A 16,093-nucleotide genomic window follows, 5' to 3' on the forward strand; every position below is an offset into this window, starting at 1 on the left:
CCTTTGTAAATTGCCCCACGGGCACAAATGAAGTGTTTTTGAACAAACTTGAACTCTGATCCCTCAGAAGTCTCAGTAAGTTCGGCATGTCTCAAAATTCAAAGAGTTGTAAGTCCGCTGTATCAGAGCGAATGAATTGATGTTGATCGGGCGAAGACTGCATAGGTCTCACTGAGGATGTGTGAATGGGAGCAGGGAATTAAATTGGAAAAATAATTCAAGGGAGAAAAATAACGTTGAATGTTGGAAATGGGAGCTACAATGAGCCTGTCGGTTTTGTTGATGGCCACGTAGAACTAGAACAGTCCCTTCAGCCCACATCAGATTATGCAATGCCTCTGTCGAATGTGCCTCTACCAACACTCCAGCAGCGTGCTCCAGGCACCCACCACCCTGTGTAATAAAACATCCTTGAAAACATCAATTGAACAACTACTTTGGTTCTGTCTTCACTAGGGAAGACATAAACAATCTGCCGGAAATAGCAGGGGACCGGGGGTCTAACGAGATGGAGGAACTGAGGGTAATCCAGGTTAGTCGGGAAGTGGTGTTAGATAAATTAAATGGATTAAAGGCCGATAAATCCCCAGGGCCAGATAGGCTGCATCCCAGAGTGCTTAAGGAAGTAGCCCCAGAAATAGTGGATGCATTAGTGATAATTTTTCAAAACTCTTTAGATTCTGGAGTACTTCCTGAGGATTGGAGGGTAGCTAATGTAACCCCACTTTTTAAAAAGGGAGGGAGAGAGAAAACGGGGAATTATAGACCAGTTAGCCTAACATCGGTAGTGGGAAAAATGCCAGTCAGTTATTAAAGATATAATAGCATCACATTTGGAAAGTGGTGAAATCATCGGACAAAGTCAGCATGGATTTACCAAAGGCAAATCATGCCTGACGAATCTTATAGAATTTTTCGAGGATGTAACTAGTAGAGTGGATAAGGGAGAACCAGTCGATGTGTTATATCTGGACTTTCAGAAGGCCTTCGACAAGGTCCCACATAGGAGATTGGTGTACAAACTTAAAGCACACGGTATTGGGGGTTCAGTGTTGAGGTGGATAGAGAATTGGTTGGCGGACAGGAAGCAAAGAGTAGGAATAAACGGGTCCTTTTCGGAATGGCAGACAGTGACTAGTGGGTTACCACAAGGCTCAGTGCTGGGACCCCAGTTATTTACAATATATATTAGTGATTTGGACGAGGGAATTGAATGCAACATCTCTAATTTTGCGGATGACACGAAGCTGGGTGGCAGTGTTAGCTGCGAGGAGGATGCTAGGAAGCTGCAGAGTGACTTGGATAGATTAGGAGAGTGGGCAAATGCATAGCAGATGCAGTATAATGTGGATAAATGTGAGGTTATCCACTTTGGCGGCAAGAACAGGAAAGCAGAGTATTACCTGAATGGTGGCCAATTAGGAAAAGAAGAGATGCAACGTGACCTGGGTGTCATGGTGCACCAGTCATTGAAAGCAAACGTGCAGGTGCAGCAGGCAGTGAAAAAGCGAATGGTATGTTAGCATTCATAGCAAGAGGATTTGAGTTTAGGAGCAGGGAGGTTCTGCTGCAGTTGTACAGGGCCTTGGTGAGACCGCACCTGGAGTATTGTGTACAGTTTTGGTCTCCTAATCTGAGGAAAGACATTCTAGCCTTAGAGGGAGTACAGAGAAGGTTCACCAGATTGAGCCCTGGGATGGCAGGACTTTCATATGAAGAAAGACTGGATAGACTAGGCTTATACTGGCTGGAATTTAGAAGACTGAGGGGGGATCTTATTGAAACATATAAAATTCTTAAGGGGTTGGAGAGGTTAGATGCGGGAAGATTGTTCCCGATGTTGGGGAAGTCCAGAACCAGGGGTCACAGCTTAAGGATAAGGGGGAAGTCTTTTAGGACCGAGATGAGAAAACATTTCTTCACACAGAGAGTGGTGAGTCTGTGGAATTCTCTGCCACAGAAGGTAGTTGAGGCCAGTTCATTGGCTATATTTAAGAGGGAGTTAGATGTGGCCCTTGTGGCTAAAGGGATCAGGGGGTATGGAGAGAAGGCAGGTACAGGTTACTGAGCTGGATGATCAGCCATGATCATATTGAATGGCGGTGCAGGCTCGAAGGACCGAATGGCCTACTCCTGCACCTATTTTCTATGTTTCTAAACTTCCTCCTCCAGTGCTTAAACCCATGTTGTCTCGCCTTTGACTTTTCCACGTTGGGAAAATAGCCATGAATCAATCCAACCCGAGAACAACCTGGCGGGGAGCAGCCGAGAAAGAATGGGTACCCGGCGCGGGGGCGCCTGCAGCCTCGTGCGGCGGGACCTGGTTCGCCGCTGCAGGGAAATATAGACTCGTCCATGAACTTCTCGCAACTTTGCTGGTGCCAAAAATGTGGCAACTCTTTTTGTGTACTGCCCGGGTAAGGTCTGTACTTTACCGGATTGCATGCAAAAACATAGAATTTCAACGTCCCTTGGTACATATGACTACAAAATATACTTGAATCATTGAGTTGAGTTCAAGCTTGAACATGAAACTATTAAATAACACTAGACGGACGTGGATCCGTTGGGTCCAAATCTCTTCTGCGGCTGCTCCTGCAGGCGCAGCAACCCTCCCCAACTGACGATCCGTGGACCTGTTGTCGGCCGGGGAGTGTTCCCCGGGGCCGTGGGCAGGCGAGGGGGGATGGGGCAGGAGAGAGGGAGCCACTCACCTCGGCCCCATGCGGCCCGAGCGAGGCGTGGACCTGAAACCTCTCCTGCAGCTCGGCGGCGACGGCCATCTTGTTTGACCCTCTTCCGCCACACTGCACCACGGGAGTAAGGTCAACCCACCCAAAACTGCGCAAGCGCGGAACCCCTCATTGGCCGCTACTCACGTCACTCTGGTGGGTCCCTCCCCCGGTGGGCCCAAAGCTCTCCTGCATTGATGTAGCATCCTCCCCGTCCCCACTCCCCTCCCCCTCCACTCACTCCATCCCCCAACGCCTCTTTTCACCCCCTCCACCTCACTCACCCACTCCACACCTCCCTCCCTCCATCACCCACTCCACTCCTCCCCTACTCACCATGCCCCCTCCCCCCCACCCACTCCATCTCACCCTCCTTCTCCACCCACTCCATCTTCCCCTCCCTCACCCACTTCATGTGCCCTCACCCACTCCACCCCCTTGCTCCCCCTTCCCTGACACTCTTGTCACCCATCCCCCCCTCCCCCCCATTGGCCGCCACTCCCGTCACTGACAACTCAGCTGAACGTCAGCATCTCACTCCCCCAGCACCCCACAGGGATGGTCACCCTTGTTACACCTTAATTTTCCCAGTCTGTGGCCCATAGCGCTATATTTAAACCCCAGAGCGCTGCAGCCGACAGCACTTTGTTTAAATTCCCACGCGTTAAGCTGACAGCGCTGCATAAACCTTTGCGCGCCAAACCGGCAGCGCTGTGTGTATTACCTTTACGCGCCAAGTCTGTAGCGCTGTGTATTGCTTTACGCGCCAGTCTGCGGCTGAGGCACTTTGTTCCCTAAGGGGAGGGGGGGGGGTTGCTGATGCCAGCCTTTATAGAGGTAAGAAATCAGGTGTCGAAACAACCACCAATAAGTCCTGGCCAGTAGTGCTGCCCCCATATTCAAACTATAACCTCAGCTGACTGGTCAGGACTACTGGCCAGGACTTACTGGTGGTTATTTCGACACCTGATTTCTTACCTCTATAAAGGATGGCATCAGTAAGCCAGAAGTTAGTTCAAGTTTATGTATGAGAGGGGTTCACCGACGGGCTGAGTCGCGATCAGCGCCACGGACGGAGTCAGAGAGAGAGATAGAGAGGTGTACTGCTGTAAAACTGAACCCCGCGCAAACCGAGGCAAGTATTGTTTTGTCCTCCCGCCAATAAAACTGATTTGCGACTAAATAAACGAGTGACACTTTATTTCATTCTTTATAAACTAACGGACTTTATTTGCTGTATATTTCACTCTTCCCACATTTACATTCCCCATGGTTTTATTTCCGCGCTCACTGGGGTTTTACAACACGGAATTTGGGGATTAAATGGGAGCCGTTCAGCTCCGACCTGTTGTCCACCGGGTTTCTGCCCCACAGCCCCTGAGCCCCGCTCCTGACCCGACCCTTTTACACACCTGGAGCGGAACCGGAGCAGATCCTCAGCCAGTTTACAGCAGAAGGCCAGAAGTAAGGATAAAGTTTCTCCGTGAATTTATTCTCAGTGAAGGTGTGGAGATGGGACTTGGTGTCCGCATCGTAAAATGAAACTGTCCCGGACTCGTAACTGAGATAAACTCCCACCCTCCCGGGGATGGGACAGGCGGGGAGACGGGATGGAGGGGAGGTGAATGCATCAAACTCGTCACCCCATCGCCTGATGCTCCAGACTCCAGTCTCCGGGATCAGTGTGACCGGTCTCTTCCTCTCCACAGACTCTGTGGCGACTCCCAGATACCAGCCCTGACTCCCCGCCACCTCCACCTCCCAGTAATGTCTCCCCGATGTGAATCCCTCCGATCCCAGCACACACGGCGGGGCTGTAAACCTCTTCCAGGTGTCAGGGTGACACCCCCAGATCCAGGTCCATCTCACCCCCTTCCGATCCTCAGACACCTCGAGCCGCGGATGCGCTGTTTCCACATCCAGGGTGATGGAGACTGGGGGGAGAAGCAGAGAATCAGAGAGTCCCCGGGGGTTGGGGGGAGACTCGGGCAGCGCGGCCCCAGCCTCAGGCGCAGGCAGGCAAACAACTGAAACCTTTCCGGGGGTTTCACCCCAACCACATCAGAAGGACAATAGACATCTCTGCCAGAGTTTTTAATCCAGGGATGGAGAGGGGAATTTCGTGAGGTGGGGGAGGGTGGACGGGGAGGACGAGTGCGGAGAGAGAGGAGGATTGCGAGATTGCGGTGGGGATGGAGGAGTGAAGCGGGTTATTCAGATATGGAGGCAGTTCGGAGCAAGAGGAGATTGAGGTGAGCGGTAATTTGAGGTTGTTAAAGAGGAGGTAGAGGTGTGGGGTGGAGTCGCCATGATCATAGTGAATGGGGGCAGACGTGAGGGGCCAGATGACCTGCCCGTGTTTCGTTCAGTGGAGGGTGAGAGAGAGGGAGGGGTGGCTTGGACCATGGATGGAAGCAGAGGTTGAATGATCGGGTATGAGGCAGAATGGGTGGAGACTTGTGGTTGTGGGGTCGTTGAAGGAGAGGGGATTCCATGGTGGATTTGATGGGTGAGTACAACTAACACACTGATCTCATTGTGAACCAATATAAGAACTTCACTGAGGGACTTGACAATGTTCCGCATGTAAGGCTGGTCCAGAAAGCGATGGCAGGTAGTATCTGGTAAAATGTGATCATGGCTGATCTAACCTGGCACCAGTTCCTCTTCTGTGTGAGTTCCCCATAATCTTAAATATTCAATCTATCAAATATTTATTTGTAGCCAAGTTGCACATATCCAATAACTTAGCCGTTTACCACCACCCTGGGCACAACATTCCAGATATTCACTGCCCTCTGAGATGCAACATTTGCACACCGCACGGAAGGTCGCTCTGGAAGATTGGATCTCATGGAATCCGGGATGAACTAGCTGATGGAATGCAATATTTACCTGAAGGTCGCAGACAGAGGATGTTGGTAGAGGGTTGTTTATGAGGCTGGAGACAGAGTCCACTGTTGCTCCTTATTTATATAAACGATTGGGATTGTATGTAGGTTGCACGGTTGGTCAGTTTGCAGATGAAACTAAAATTGGTGACATTGTGGAGAGTGAAGAATGTTACCCGAGAGTAAATGTGATCCCTGTGAACTGGGCCAATCGGCTCAGGAACGGCAGGTGGGATTTATTCATGTGAAGGTGAGGCGATGCACTTTGCTGAGACAAACCAGGGCAGGACATACACAGTAAACAGGGAGCTTTATAGAACGGAGAGATGTCGAGGTGCAGGTACACAGTGCCATGGAAGATGCAACAGTGACAGGCAGGGTGATGAAGAATGTGTTTGTTGCTCATGCTTTCATAGGTCAGGATGTTACGTAAAGCGTTTGACACCATAAGGTCTTTAGCAAGTTAGAGGGGGTGCAAAAGGATTTACGATAATTTCAACAGGTCTAAATAGCTGGGTTATAAGGAGACGTTGAACAGGCAGCAACATTTTTCTTTAGAGCACATCAGGATACTTTTATAGATGTTTATAATATCTATGTAAGGTGCACAGATAAGGTGAATCGCTACAGTATTTTACCCAAGGCAGGAGAGGCTAAACCTCTGACTCTGTGATGCTTTCCAGCTGATGAGTTTAGTGGTAGATTACATCTCCTATTTCCCTTCAGTCCAAAATTAATTAATCTTTGCATCTAGGTATTGGCTAATGTTGTTAAGGAAGGAACTGCAGATGTTAGTTTAAACCGAAGGTAGACTCAAAAAGCTGGAGTAACTCGTGGTACAGGCAACATCTCTGGAGAAGGAGTAAGTGACGTTTCGGTTCGAGACCCTTCTTCAGACTGGTTAGGGATAAGGCAAACAAGAGATATAGGCGATGATATGAAGAGATATAGAACAATGAATGGAAGACATGCAAAAAATAACGATGATGTAGGAAATAGGCCATTGTTAGCTGTTTGTTACGGGAAAACAAGAAACTAGTGTGACTTGTGTGGGGGAGGGATAGCGAGAGAGAGGGAATAGCGGGGCGACCTGAAGTTAGAGAAATCAACATTTCATACCACTGGGCTGTAAGCTGCCCAAGCGAAATATGAGATGATATTCCACCAATTTGCATTTATCCTCACTCTGACAATGGAGGAGACCTAGGACAGAAAGGTCAGTGTGGGAATGAGAAGGAGAATTAAAGTGTTCAGCAACCGAGAGATCAGGTAGGCTCAGGCGGACTGAGCGGAGGTGTTCAGCGAAACGATCGCCCAGTCTGCGTTTGGTCTCATCGATGCATAAGAGTCCACACCTTGTACAAAGGATTCAGTAGATGAGGTTGGAGGATATGCAAGTGAACCTCTGCCTAACCTGAAAGGACTGTCGGGGGTTTCCTGGACAGAGTCAAGGGAGGAGGTATAGTGTTGTATCTCCTGGGGCTGCTGGGGAACGTACCTGGGGAGGGGGTGATTTAGGTGGGAAGGGATGAGTTAACCAAGGAGTTGCAGAGGGAACGGTCTCTACGGAAGGTGGAATGGAGTGGAGATGGGAAAATGTGGCTAATGCTGGGATCCCGTTGCAGGTGGCGGACATTTTCGAGGATTATGTGTTGTATGCTGCGGCTGATGGGGTGAAAGGTAAGGACAAGGGGGTCTCTGTCTGTGTTGCGACTGGGGGGAGGGGGAGCAAGGGTAGAGCTGCAGGGTACCGAGGAGATATGAATGTGGGCCTCATCTTGGGCGCAGATGCGGCGTAGACAGAGGAATTGGGAATAGGGGGTAGAGTCTTTTTTGCAGGAAGCAGGGTGAGGAGAAGTGCAGTTGAGATAGTTGTTTGTATGCGACTTCTATCGATAGTCTATTTCCTGTGATGAAACGTGTGAGATCATGAAAGGGGAGGGAGGTGTCGGAGATGGTCCAAGTAAATTTGAGTGCAGGATGGAAATTGGTGGTGAAGTTGATGGTCCATGAGTTCTGCACGGGCGCAGGAGGCAGCATCGATGCAGTCATCAATGTAATGGAGATGGAGTTTCAGGTTTGGGCCTTGGACTTGGAGGAAGTGGGTGGATTCGAAGGAGAGGTTACGAAGAGTGAGAATCAGCTCCGATAGGCAGAGTAGTGATTGTAGAGGGAAATTGGATGGTTCTGCAGTCGAGGAAGAATCGGAGAGCTTTAAGTCATTAAAGGGACGAAGAGCATGTGAGGTATCTTGGACATAGGTTGGGACAGATTAGACCAGGGGGCATAGAGGATGGAGTCGAAGTACGTGGAAATCATTGCAGTGGGACAGGAGTAGGCACAAACAATGGGTCTGCCAGGGCAGTTGTGTTTATGGAATTTGGGGAGAAGGCTGGGAAATGATAAGGCGTCAGGTGTAAGGCTTAAAGATGTCAGAAACAAGAATAATGGAAAAGATATTAGCTTTACCTTGCTTGAAGTCATCAGATATGTCTTTGAATGCCATGTTGAATGAAACTGGGAAATTAAACTTTTCAATTGGCAAGGCCCCATCTACCACCAACAGTGGTTTAGCTTCATCATGATCCCTGGAAATATTTAACAGCTGGTTATAAACTGAGCATTAGAAATATTTTGAGCTGTTCCACCAAAACTTACAATGTTTCCGTCAAGATAATATCTTACCTTCGCTTGCGACCAGCTTCCTCCTGAAAGAAATAAAAGAAAAATCTCAATTGACTGAGATGGACCGTCCTCATCCAGACAGTGAGAATTTCTCCATATTTCTACAACCCTCTGATAATTCCCATTTCCCAACTCTTATCACCACCATCATGCAGGGAGAAAGTGGATATTGCCTTACAAGACACAGTACGATGGGGGAAAGCACAAGGAATGTTCATGAGAATGATGCCATAACTGAGAGGATGGAACACAATTAAAAGACTGGGCAGGTGGTGGGATTTCATCTGGAGAAGATGTCAGGAATGATGAGACAGAATTTAAGATTATAGATGGATTTAAATCGGTGGGGATGAAATAATATCTCAAATTGAAGGGGCAACCAATAATCAAAGTTGAAATGTAACGTGGTCTTCAATAAATACCGAAAGGAATGCAGTCATGAGAACATGGACCTCACTTGCATTGCGGGGACTGAAGCCAACAGCAGAGATAATTTAAGTGCAAGCTGGGTAAACACACTAGGGCTCCCGGAAATTGGAGTATTATTACCAGGTGTGGTGAGTGGATGGGACGGATGTTGAGTGGAGCAGAAATCTTCACTAGATATGATTGGCCAAACGGCCTATCTATGATGTAGAATGGGATGTCATTCTATGGTGAAACAAGGTAGACAAAACAAACCGAGCAAATTCCCCAAGGTGACCACCCACTGCTGATGGGAACCGGATGAAGATGATCAATCTGCTGTGTGCGCAACGTTCTAGATTTCAATGTTAATCCCCACAATGTGGTCATGGATGATCTAGCCCAGGACTGAACTCTTCCTCTTTGCCCCATTGCCTTTGATTAAAATTCCCAGAATTTAAAAAAATGTATCTTCCTCTGGTTTAAATATTTCTAACATGTTAAACCTCTCAGAGTCTCTGGGTTGGAGAATCCCAGATATTCAATGCTCTCTGTACGGTACAGAATCAACTTCAAGCTCCTCCTATTCACGTATAAAGCCCTAAATGGACACTCCCCCCCCTACATCAAAAATCTTCTAACCCCCCTCTCTAACTCCAGGTCCCTCAGGTCGGCCGACTTGGGGCTACTCACTATCCCGCGGTCTAGGCTTAAGCTCAGGGGTGACCGCGCTTTTGCGGTTGCAGCTCCTAGACTGTGGAACAGCATCCCTCTCCCCATCAGAACTGCCCCCTCCATCGACTCCTTTAAGTCCAGGCTCAAAACCTATTTCTACTCCCTAGTGTTTGAGGCTCATTGAGGAGGCGCTGTGAACTGTTTGCGTGCTACTGTATGTTTCTTTTTTTTCCCCATTGGAACCTAATCAGATGTACAGCACTTTGGTCAACGTGGGTTGTTTTTAAATGTGCTATACAAATAAAATTGACTTGACTTGACTTGACTCTTCCCATTCGTGGTCCTTGGAATACAAACACCTCTCTACATTCCGGCCAGGCAGTCCTGAGATCCCATAGATTATGTGGGAGGCCAATTAGTTTCGGAACAACACAGCTGGAACAGAGGGAACATTTACTCAGTTCTGAATTACAGATAAATGCAGCATTTATTTCTGAAATGTCACCCATCATTTTGTGACTGTGCAATTTCACTTTGCCAAACTGTAGTGTAACCCCTCACCTTCAGAAACACCACACTGTCTTTTTGATCCATCTGTTGCTCCAACATTAAGAGTTCCTCTTGAATGGAATTTAAATTCTCTTGAATCTCTCCAAGATTTTTCTCCATTTTATTTAGAATCTTATTTTCTTCCTCCTGGATATCTGCCAGTACGTGATACTCTTTGTCAATGAGAATCTGATGCAGTTCAGCAAACTGGGATGTGATCTTGGACTGAAGGTTGTGTGAATGTTCCTGTGAATTGAAAAGTGAAGATCAATATATAATGTCACTGATTATGGTTCCTCGCTACTTCAACGGTGACATTTGGCCTGTGCATGTTTTATTTGCTTTGGCAATTGAATAGTTTGTCTAAATGCTTCTAAAATGGCGTGAGGGTAATCTTATAGCCCATCAATCCTCCACCACCAATACAATTCCCTGCTGCCTATTCCTTTTCACATTAATTCCCATTTATCCGCCCACCAACCACTTTCGCAGAGATAATTTACAGTCGCCGATTGACCATTGAACCAGCGTGTATTGGGGACGTGGAAGGAATCCGCCGCGGTCACAGGGAGAAGGCGTGAACCACACGGGCAGCGCCCGAGGTCAGGATCGAACCCGATCACCAGAACTAGGCGGCAGCAGCACTACTTGTGTCACTGCGCTGCCCTGTTATTACACGCATCACAGGGATCAAACCTGCACAAGATCAGGAAATCGAAACTTAAAAGCCTCACCAGAAATCCGTAAATCTTCTGTTTCTGTCGCTGCTCCATTCGCTGGATCCCAGATTTATTTTTTGTGAGAGACTGGATGGAAGTTTTCACCTGATCCTGGGATTGTGATTGAAAATCAGATAATCAAAGCGTTATAGACCCTTTATAGACAATAAAGATGGAATTAAACAATGATGCGATCAAAATCGGATTGTTTTTACCTTGTAGTTTTCAACAGCTTCTTTAACCGGCATGAAGCTGTGAGACTTGTGTTCCCGCCCAGCTGCACAAACTACACAGATCAGCTTCTTGTCAGTTTCACAAAACAGCTTCAGTTCTTCCTGATGTTCCTCGCAGTGAAGTTTACTTTCCTTCTCTGCCCGATTCAGGCTCAGTGTTCGAGCTTTCTCAGCCAGTCTCGCCAAGGCCCAACTAACCCTGAAGGTGCGGTCTGTAAACCCCTCTCTACATTCCGGGCAGGAGTTTCTCCCCTCCATGTCCCAACTCTGTGTGATACAGGAGCGGCAGAAGTTGTGGCCGCACTCCAGTGACACCGGATCGGTGAAGAAATCCAGGCAGATGGGACAAACTACCTCCTCGGTTAAACTCTCGACCTGGCCTTTCGAAGCCATTTTAACTCTGCCTCAAAACGCGTTCCCTTTCGCGGAGCTGCTGACCCCCTGCAGTGTCCACTGCGCACGCTGCCGTCTCGAGGAATGAATGTTATTTGCCTGCAAATGTTCAGTGTGAAGATGTCCTGGTCGCTCCCAACTAACCTCGCACCAGGAAGGGAGGGGTCAGTTGGACATTAAACAGTCTCGAATAGAGACGAAAGCGGGGAGAAGGGCTTGGGGCAGTCTACGGCAGATCAAATAGCTGGAAAGAGTGCAGGAAAGATTTACGAGAATTTTTCTCAGGACCCGAGGTCACGAGCGAAAGGGGGAAGTTGTGCAGGGTAGGACTTTATTCCATGGAGCGCAGGAGGCTTCGGGATAATCTGAATAATCTAATCGAACTGTATACGAGCATGCGGGAATTATATCGGGCGAATAGGGAGTCTTTTTATCGCGTCCTTTTAGGGGAATCAAGAACCACAGAATACATGTTTAAGTTGAGAAGGGAAAGATTTATTAGAAATACGAGGGGTAACTTTTCACATCGAAGGTGGTGGGTATATAGAACAGTTCACAACTATAGCAGGATTTAAACACCGTTTGAACAGGTACATGGATAGGAAAGTTTAGAGGGATATTGGCCAAACGCGAGCTGGTGGGATTTGTACCGATGGGCATCTTGGTCGGCATGGGCAAGTTGAGCCGAAATGCCTGTTTCCGCACAGTGTGACTCTATGAGGAAGGGACAGGGCCGGCGCTAACGAGGCCTCGGGTGTAACTGACTTGCACCTGTTGGGCCCGTTCACAGCCCGGGATCAGGATGGACCCGGACCTCCCTCCGGCTTCATTCTAATCCCCGTCACTGCACCTGCATCTCATGCACCAGTCTTCAGCTCACACCTTCCCTCGGCGACAATGGGTCGACCTAGGCACAATTTCCCCTCTTCTATTATACCCTCTCCCATCAGGCAAAACCTATCGAGCTATGCAAACGCACTCCTCCAGATTCAGGGACAGTTTCGTCCCAGCTGTTATCAGGCATTGAAATCATCCTACCACAACCAGAGAGCGGTGCTGAACTACCATCCACCTCTTTGTTGACCCTCGGACTATCCTTAATCGGATTTTACTGATTTCACCTTGCACTAAACGACATTCCCTTGTCATTATTACACACTGTAAATGTCTCGATTGTAATCATGTATAGTCTTTCCGCTGACTGGATACCACGCAACAAAAAGCTTTTCACTGTACCTCGGTACACGTGACAATAAATTAAACTAAACTAAGCTATTCTTGTGGCCAGCTCTAATGGGTCCTGCACTTTCGTCGCCTCCAGCTCTTCACCCCCACCCCACCTGCCTCAATAGCCCAAATAAGGGACCCGACCCGAAACATCACCCATCACTTTTCTCCAGAGATGCTGCCTGACCCGCTGAGTTACTCCAGCATTTGCGTCTATGTTTGGTACAATCCAGCATCTGCGGCTCTTTGTTTCTACACCAAGTCTCCGAGCTTCTTATGTCAGGTCAGAGGGCGGCAATCAAAGTACGACCTCGAGGATTAGGGAGAAGGAGGGAAACAACAGGGGCAGGTGATCAGGGTTGCAAAAATGTCACGGTATTGGACCTTACAAATGAAATGCACTTGCAGTATCATTAACTCCATTGAATTATTAGATTAATACAATAGATATTTCCAATGTCATTTCATTGGATTTGGATAATTTGCAAAACATGTCACATCTGACAGATGGTTCCATCTGAATTTGGACGAAATTCCGTCACCCGCAGTCCAATAATAAGAGCAATACAAACAAGCAATAACACACACAATCACAAACCAACACAAAACAAAAAAAAGAAACATCCATCACATCACAGTGAGTCTCCTCCAGTCACCTCCTCACTGTGATGGAAGGCCAGAATGTCTTTTGTCTTCCCCTGCCGTCTTCTCCCATGGTCAGGCCATCACAGAGGACTCTATGATCTATGGACTGTTCCCAGGGGCGCATTCAGAGACTGACATCGAGTGCTGCTGGAAGGTCATCAACTCGGTGAAAGACGCTCTTTGGTCTGCCCGAACTTTGTTGACCTCCCAGCGGAACGAGCTGTCCGTCGGGGAATGTTTCCGACTGGCCCACTGCAGACTGCAGGAGTACGTACTGAGGGACGCACTGAAGCTTGGTGCAGCCAACGCCAAGGCTCTGTGGGTGAGGACCACAATCTAGGGCCCTTCCGCTGCTGGACATGGGGGGCAGGGTGTGGTGGAGACGCCCCACCAAATAAGAGAAGGGATTCCGTATCTGTATTGAATGTTTAACCTCCGGCAATGTCGGATGGAGTTTTGAAAAGAAAATGTTTACATACCGCTAGGGTGTAAACTACACAAGCGAAATATGAGGTGCTGTTCCCCCAATTTGCGCTGGGCCTCATAATGACACTGGAGGAGGCCCAGAACAGAAAGGTCAGACTGGGAATGGAAGAGGGTGTTGAAGTGCTGAGCCAACGGGAGATCAGGTTTATTAAGGTGGACTGAATTAAGGTGTTGAGCGAAACGATCGCCGAACCTGCGTTTGGTCTTGCTGATGTACAGAGGTTGACATCTGGAACAGTGAATACAATAGATGAGGTTGGAGGAGGTGCAGGTGAACCTCTGCCTCATCTGGAAAGACTGTTTGGGTCCTTGGATGGAGTCGAGGGGGGAGGTAAAGAGACAGGTGTTGCATCTCCTGCGGTTGCAGGAGAAAGTGCCCGGGGCGAGGGTGGTTTGGGTAGAAAGGGACGAGTGGACCAGGAAGTTACAGAGGGAATGGTCTCTGCGGAACGCAGAAAGGGGAGGAGATGGGAAGATGTGGCCAATAGTGGGATCCCGTTGGACATGACGGAAATGTTGGAGGATAATTTGTTGGATATGCTGGCTGATGGGGTGGAACGTGTGGACAGGGGGGAAATGGGGCTTCCCCACTTCCATTATAAATGAGGCTCTCACTAGGGCCTCCTCCATTTCCCGCAGCTCTGCTCCGGCTCAGCAGGACCGGTTCATAGCAGCTATGGCCCTGGGGATGAAGCTGTTCCTGTCTGGAGGTGCGGGCGTAGAAGGCCTTGTATCGTTTGCCCAATGGTAGAAGTTCGAACAGACTGTTGCAGGGGTGTGAAGAGTCTTTGTGGATGCTGCAGCTGAGGTACCACACAGGGATGCCATGTGTTAGGATGCTCTCTATGGTGCAGCGGTAGAATGTTGTCAGCAGCTGTTGGGGTAGACCAGACTTTTTCAGTGTTCCTAGGTAGAACAGTCGTTGCTGTGCCTTCTTGACCAGCGCAGCAGTGTTATTGGACCATGTGAGGTCCTCTGAAATGTGAGTGCCCAGAAACTTGAAGCTGGACAATCTCTCCACACTGTCCCCGTTGATAAAGATCGGGGCGTGTTCCCCGTTGTGTGACCTACGGACGTTGATGCTGAGTATTTGGGGAATACTGATTTGGGGAAATTTCTGCTTTTATTTCACATTTTGAAGCCTCAACATTTTAAGCCACGCATTAGGTTTGGGCGGCAGGTGTTGTAACGGGTCACATAAGTCACTTATTAATATCAGATTCCCGCTGTTTCTGCAATTGTCAAAGTTAATTCTCAAAGTTACAACTGGTCTGTGGTCACACCACGTGGTGTTGCTGCCATCTAGTGGCAAGATCGAGGTTAGACACAAAATGTACCTGTCCAAGCGTCCTTTAAATTTTAGATATACAGCGTCAGGGTTCAATCCTGACTACAGGTGCTGTCTGCAGAGTTTGTACATTCTCCGTGTGACCGCATGGGTTTCCTCCGGGTGATCTGGTTTCCTCCCACACTCCAAAGATGTGCAGTTTTGTAGGTTAATTGGCTCTGTTAAGAATCTTAAAACCTCCCCAGTGTGTATGATAGTGTTCATGGTAATGGTCATAGTGTTGGCCGGCACGGACTAGGTGGGCCGAAGGGCCTGTTTCTGAGCTGCACCTCTGAACTAAACTGTATGAAACTATGTCCATCCACTAGAACAGATGCCACTGGAGTTTAACAACTCACCTGAACGTCAGCATTTCATTCCCCCAGCACCCCCCAGGGATGGTCACCCTGCTGTTAAGAGTTGATGTTGGCATCATTGTGGGCCGAAGGGCCTGTCCTTGTGCTGTGCTGTTCCAGTGTTCTACGGATATACACTGACATCTTCAAGATGTTTGAAGTTGTGACGCTCTTCATCAGAGGCACAAGCATTCCCAAATAGACAACAATCAAGAGATATTAGGGCAGATACACAGACAGGAATGGTTTTGAGGGATAGACACGAAGTGCTGGAGTAACTCAACGGGTCAGGCAGCATCTCTGGAGAAAAAGAATAGGCAACGTTTCGGGTCGAGACCCTTCCTCAGTCTGCAGCATTCCTTTATATAATATGGGTGAATATGTTCACATATTCTGTTGTGCTGCAACCAGTAAGAATTTCATTGCTTCACAGGACATGTGAAAATAAAACTCTCTTGACTCTTGGATTGAAAGCATCTGTAAATGCTGGCGTCTCATAACTGTTCTGTAGCTTTAGCATTTTGTATGTGATATATTTTCTAAAAACACCTGCATAAGTCCCATGGCATGATTTGGCACAGAATACAGAAAGAACATTGTAATAGTCTCGGAGTGGTTCAATCTGAGCCGCAGCTCACTGTTCCAATGCAGATTATAAGCAGATGGCACTGTGCTAAATGTCGCAACACTCCCTGCTCACCAAGGGCAATCTACAGAGGGCCCATTGACCAGCAAACCCGCATGTCTTTTGAATGTGGGAGAAACCCAGA

The 16,093-nt window shown here is 48.2% G+C and overlaps 2 protein-coding genes across 2 annotated transcripts in view; both read right to left on the minus strand.

Moving 5' to 3' along the window:
- LOC144602868 (pre-mRNA-splicing factor ATP-dependent RNA helicase DHX16-like) overlaps positions 1–16,093 on the minus strand; it is a 783,352-nt gene that overhangs the window by 190,207 nt on the left and 577,052 nt on the right. The window lies entirely within an intron of this gene.
- Positions 3,961–11,282, minus strand: LOC144602538 (E3 ubiquitin-protein ligase TRIM39-like). The gene is made up of 7 exons (XM_078415665.1): positions 10,872–11,282; positions 10,672–10,767; positions 10,103–10,183; positions 9,705–9,731; positions 8,309–8,331; positions 8,093–8,211; positions 3,961–4,666 (listed from the first exon to the last, which is right to left on the minus strand). The coding sequence occupies exons 1-7, from the start codon at positions 11,280–11,282 to the stop codon at positions 4,137–4,139; spliced, it is 1,287 nt and encodes a 428-aa protein (XP_078271791.1). The 3' UTR covers positions 3,961–4,136.

The sequence above is a fragment of the Rhinoraja longicauda genome, chromosome 19 (genome assembly GCF_053455715.1).
Source record: "Rhinoraja longicauda isolate Sanriku21f chromosome 19, sRhiLon1.1, whole genome shotgun sequence".
Classification (NCBI taxonomy): Eukaryota; Metazoa; Chordata; class Chondrichthyes; order Rajiformes; family Arhynchobatidae; genus Rhinoraja; species Rhinoraja longicauda.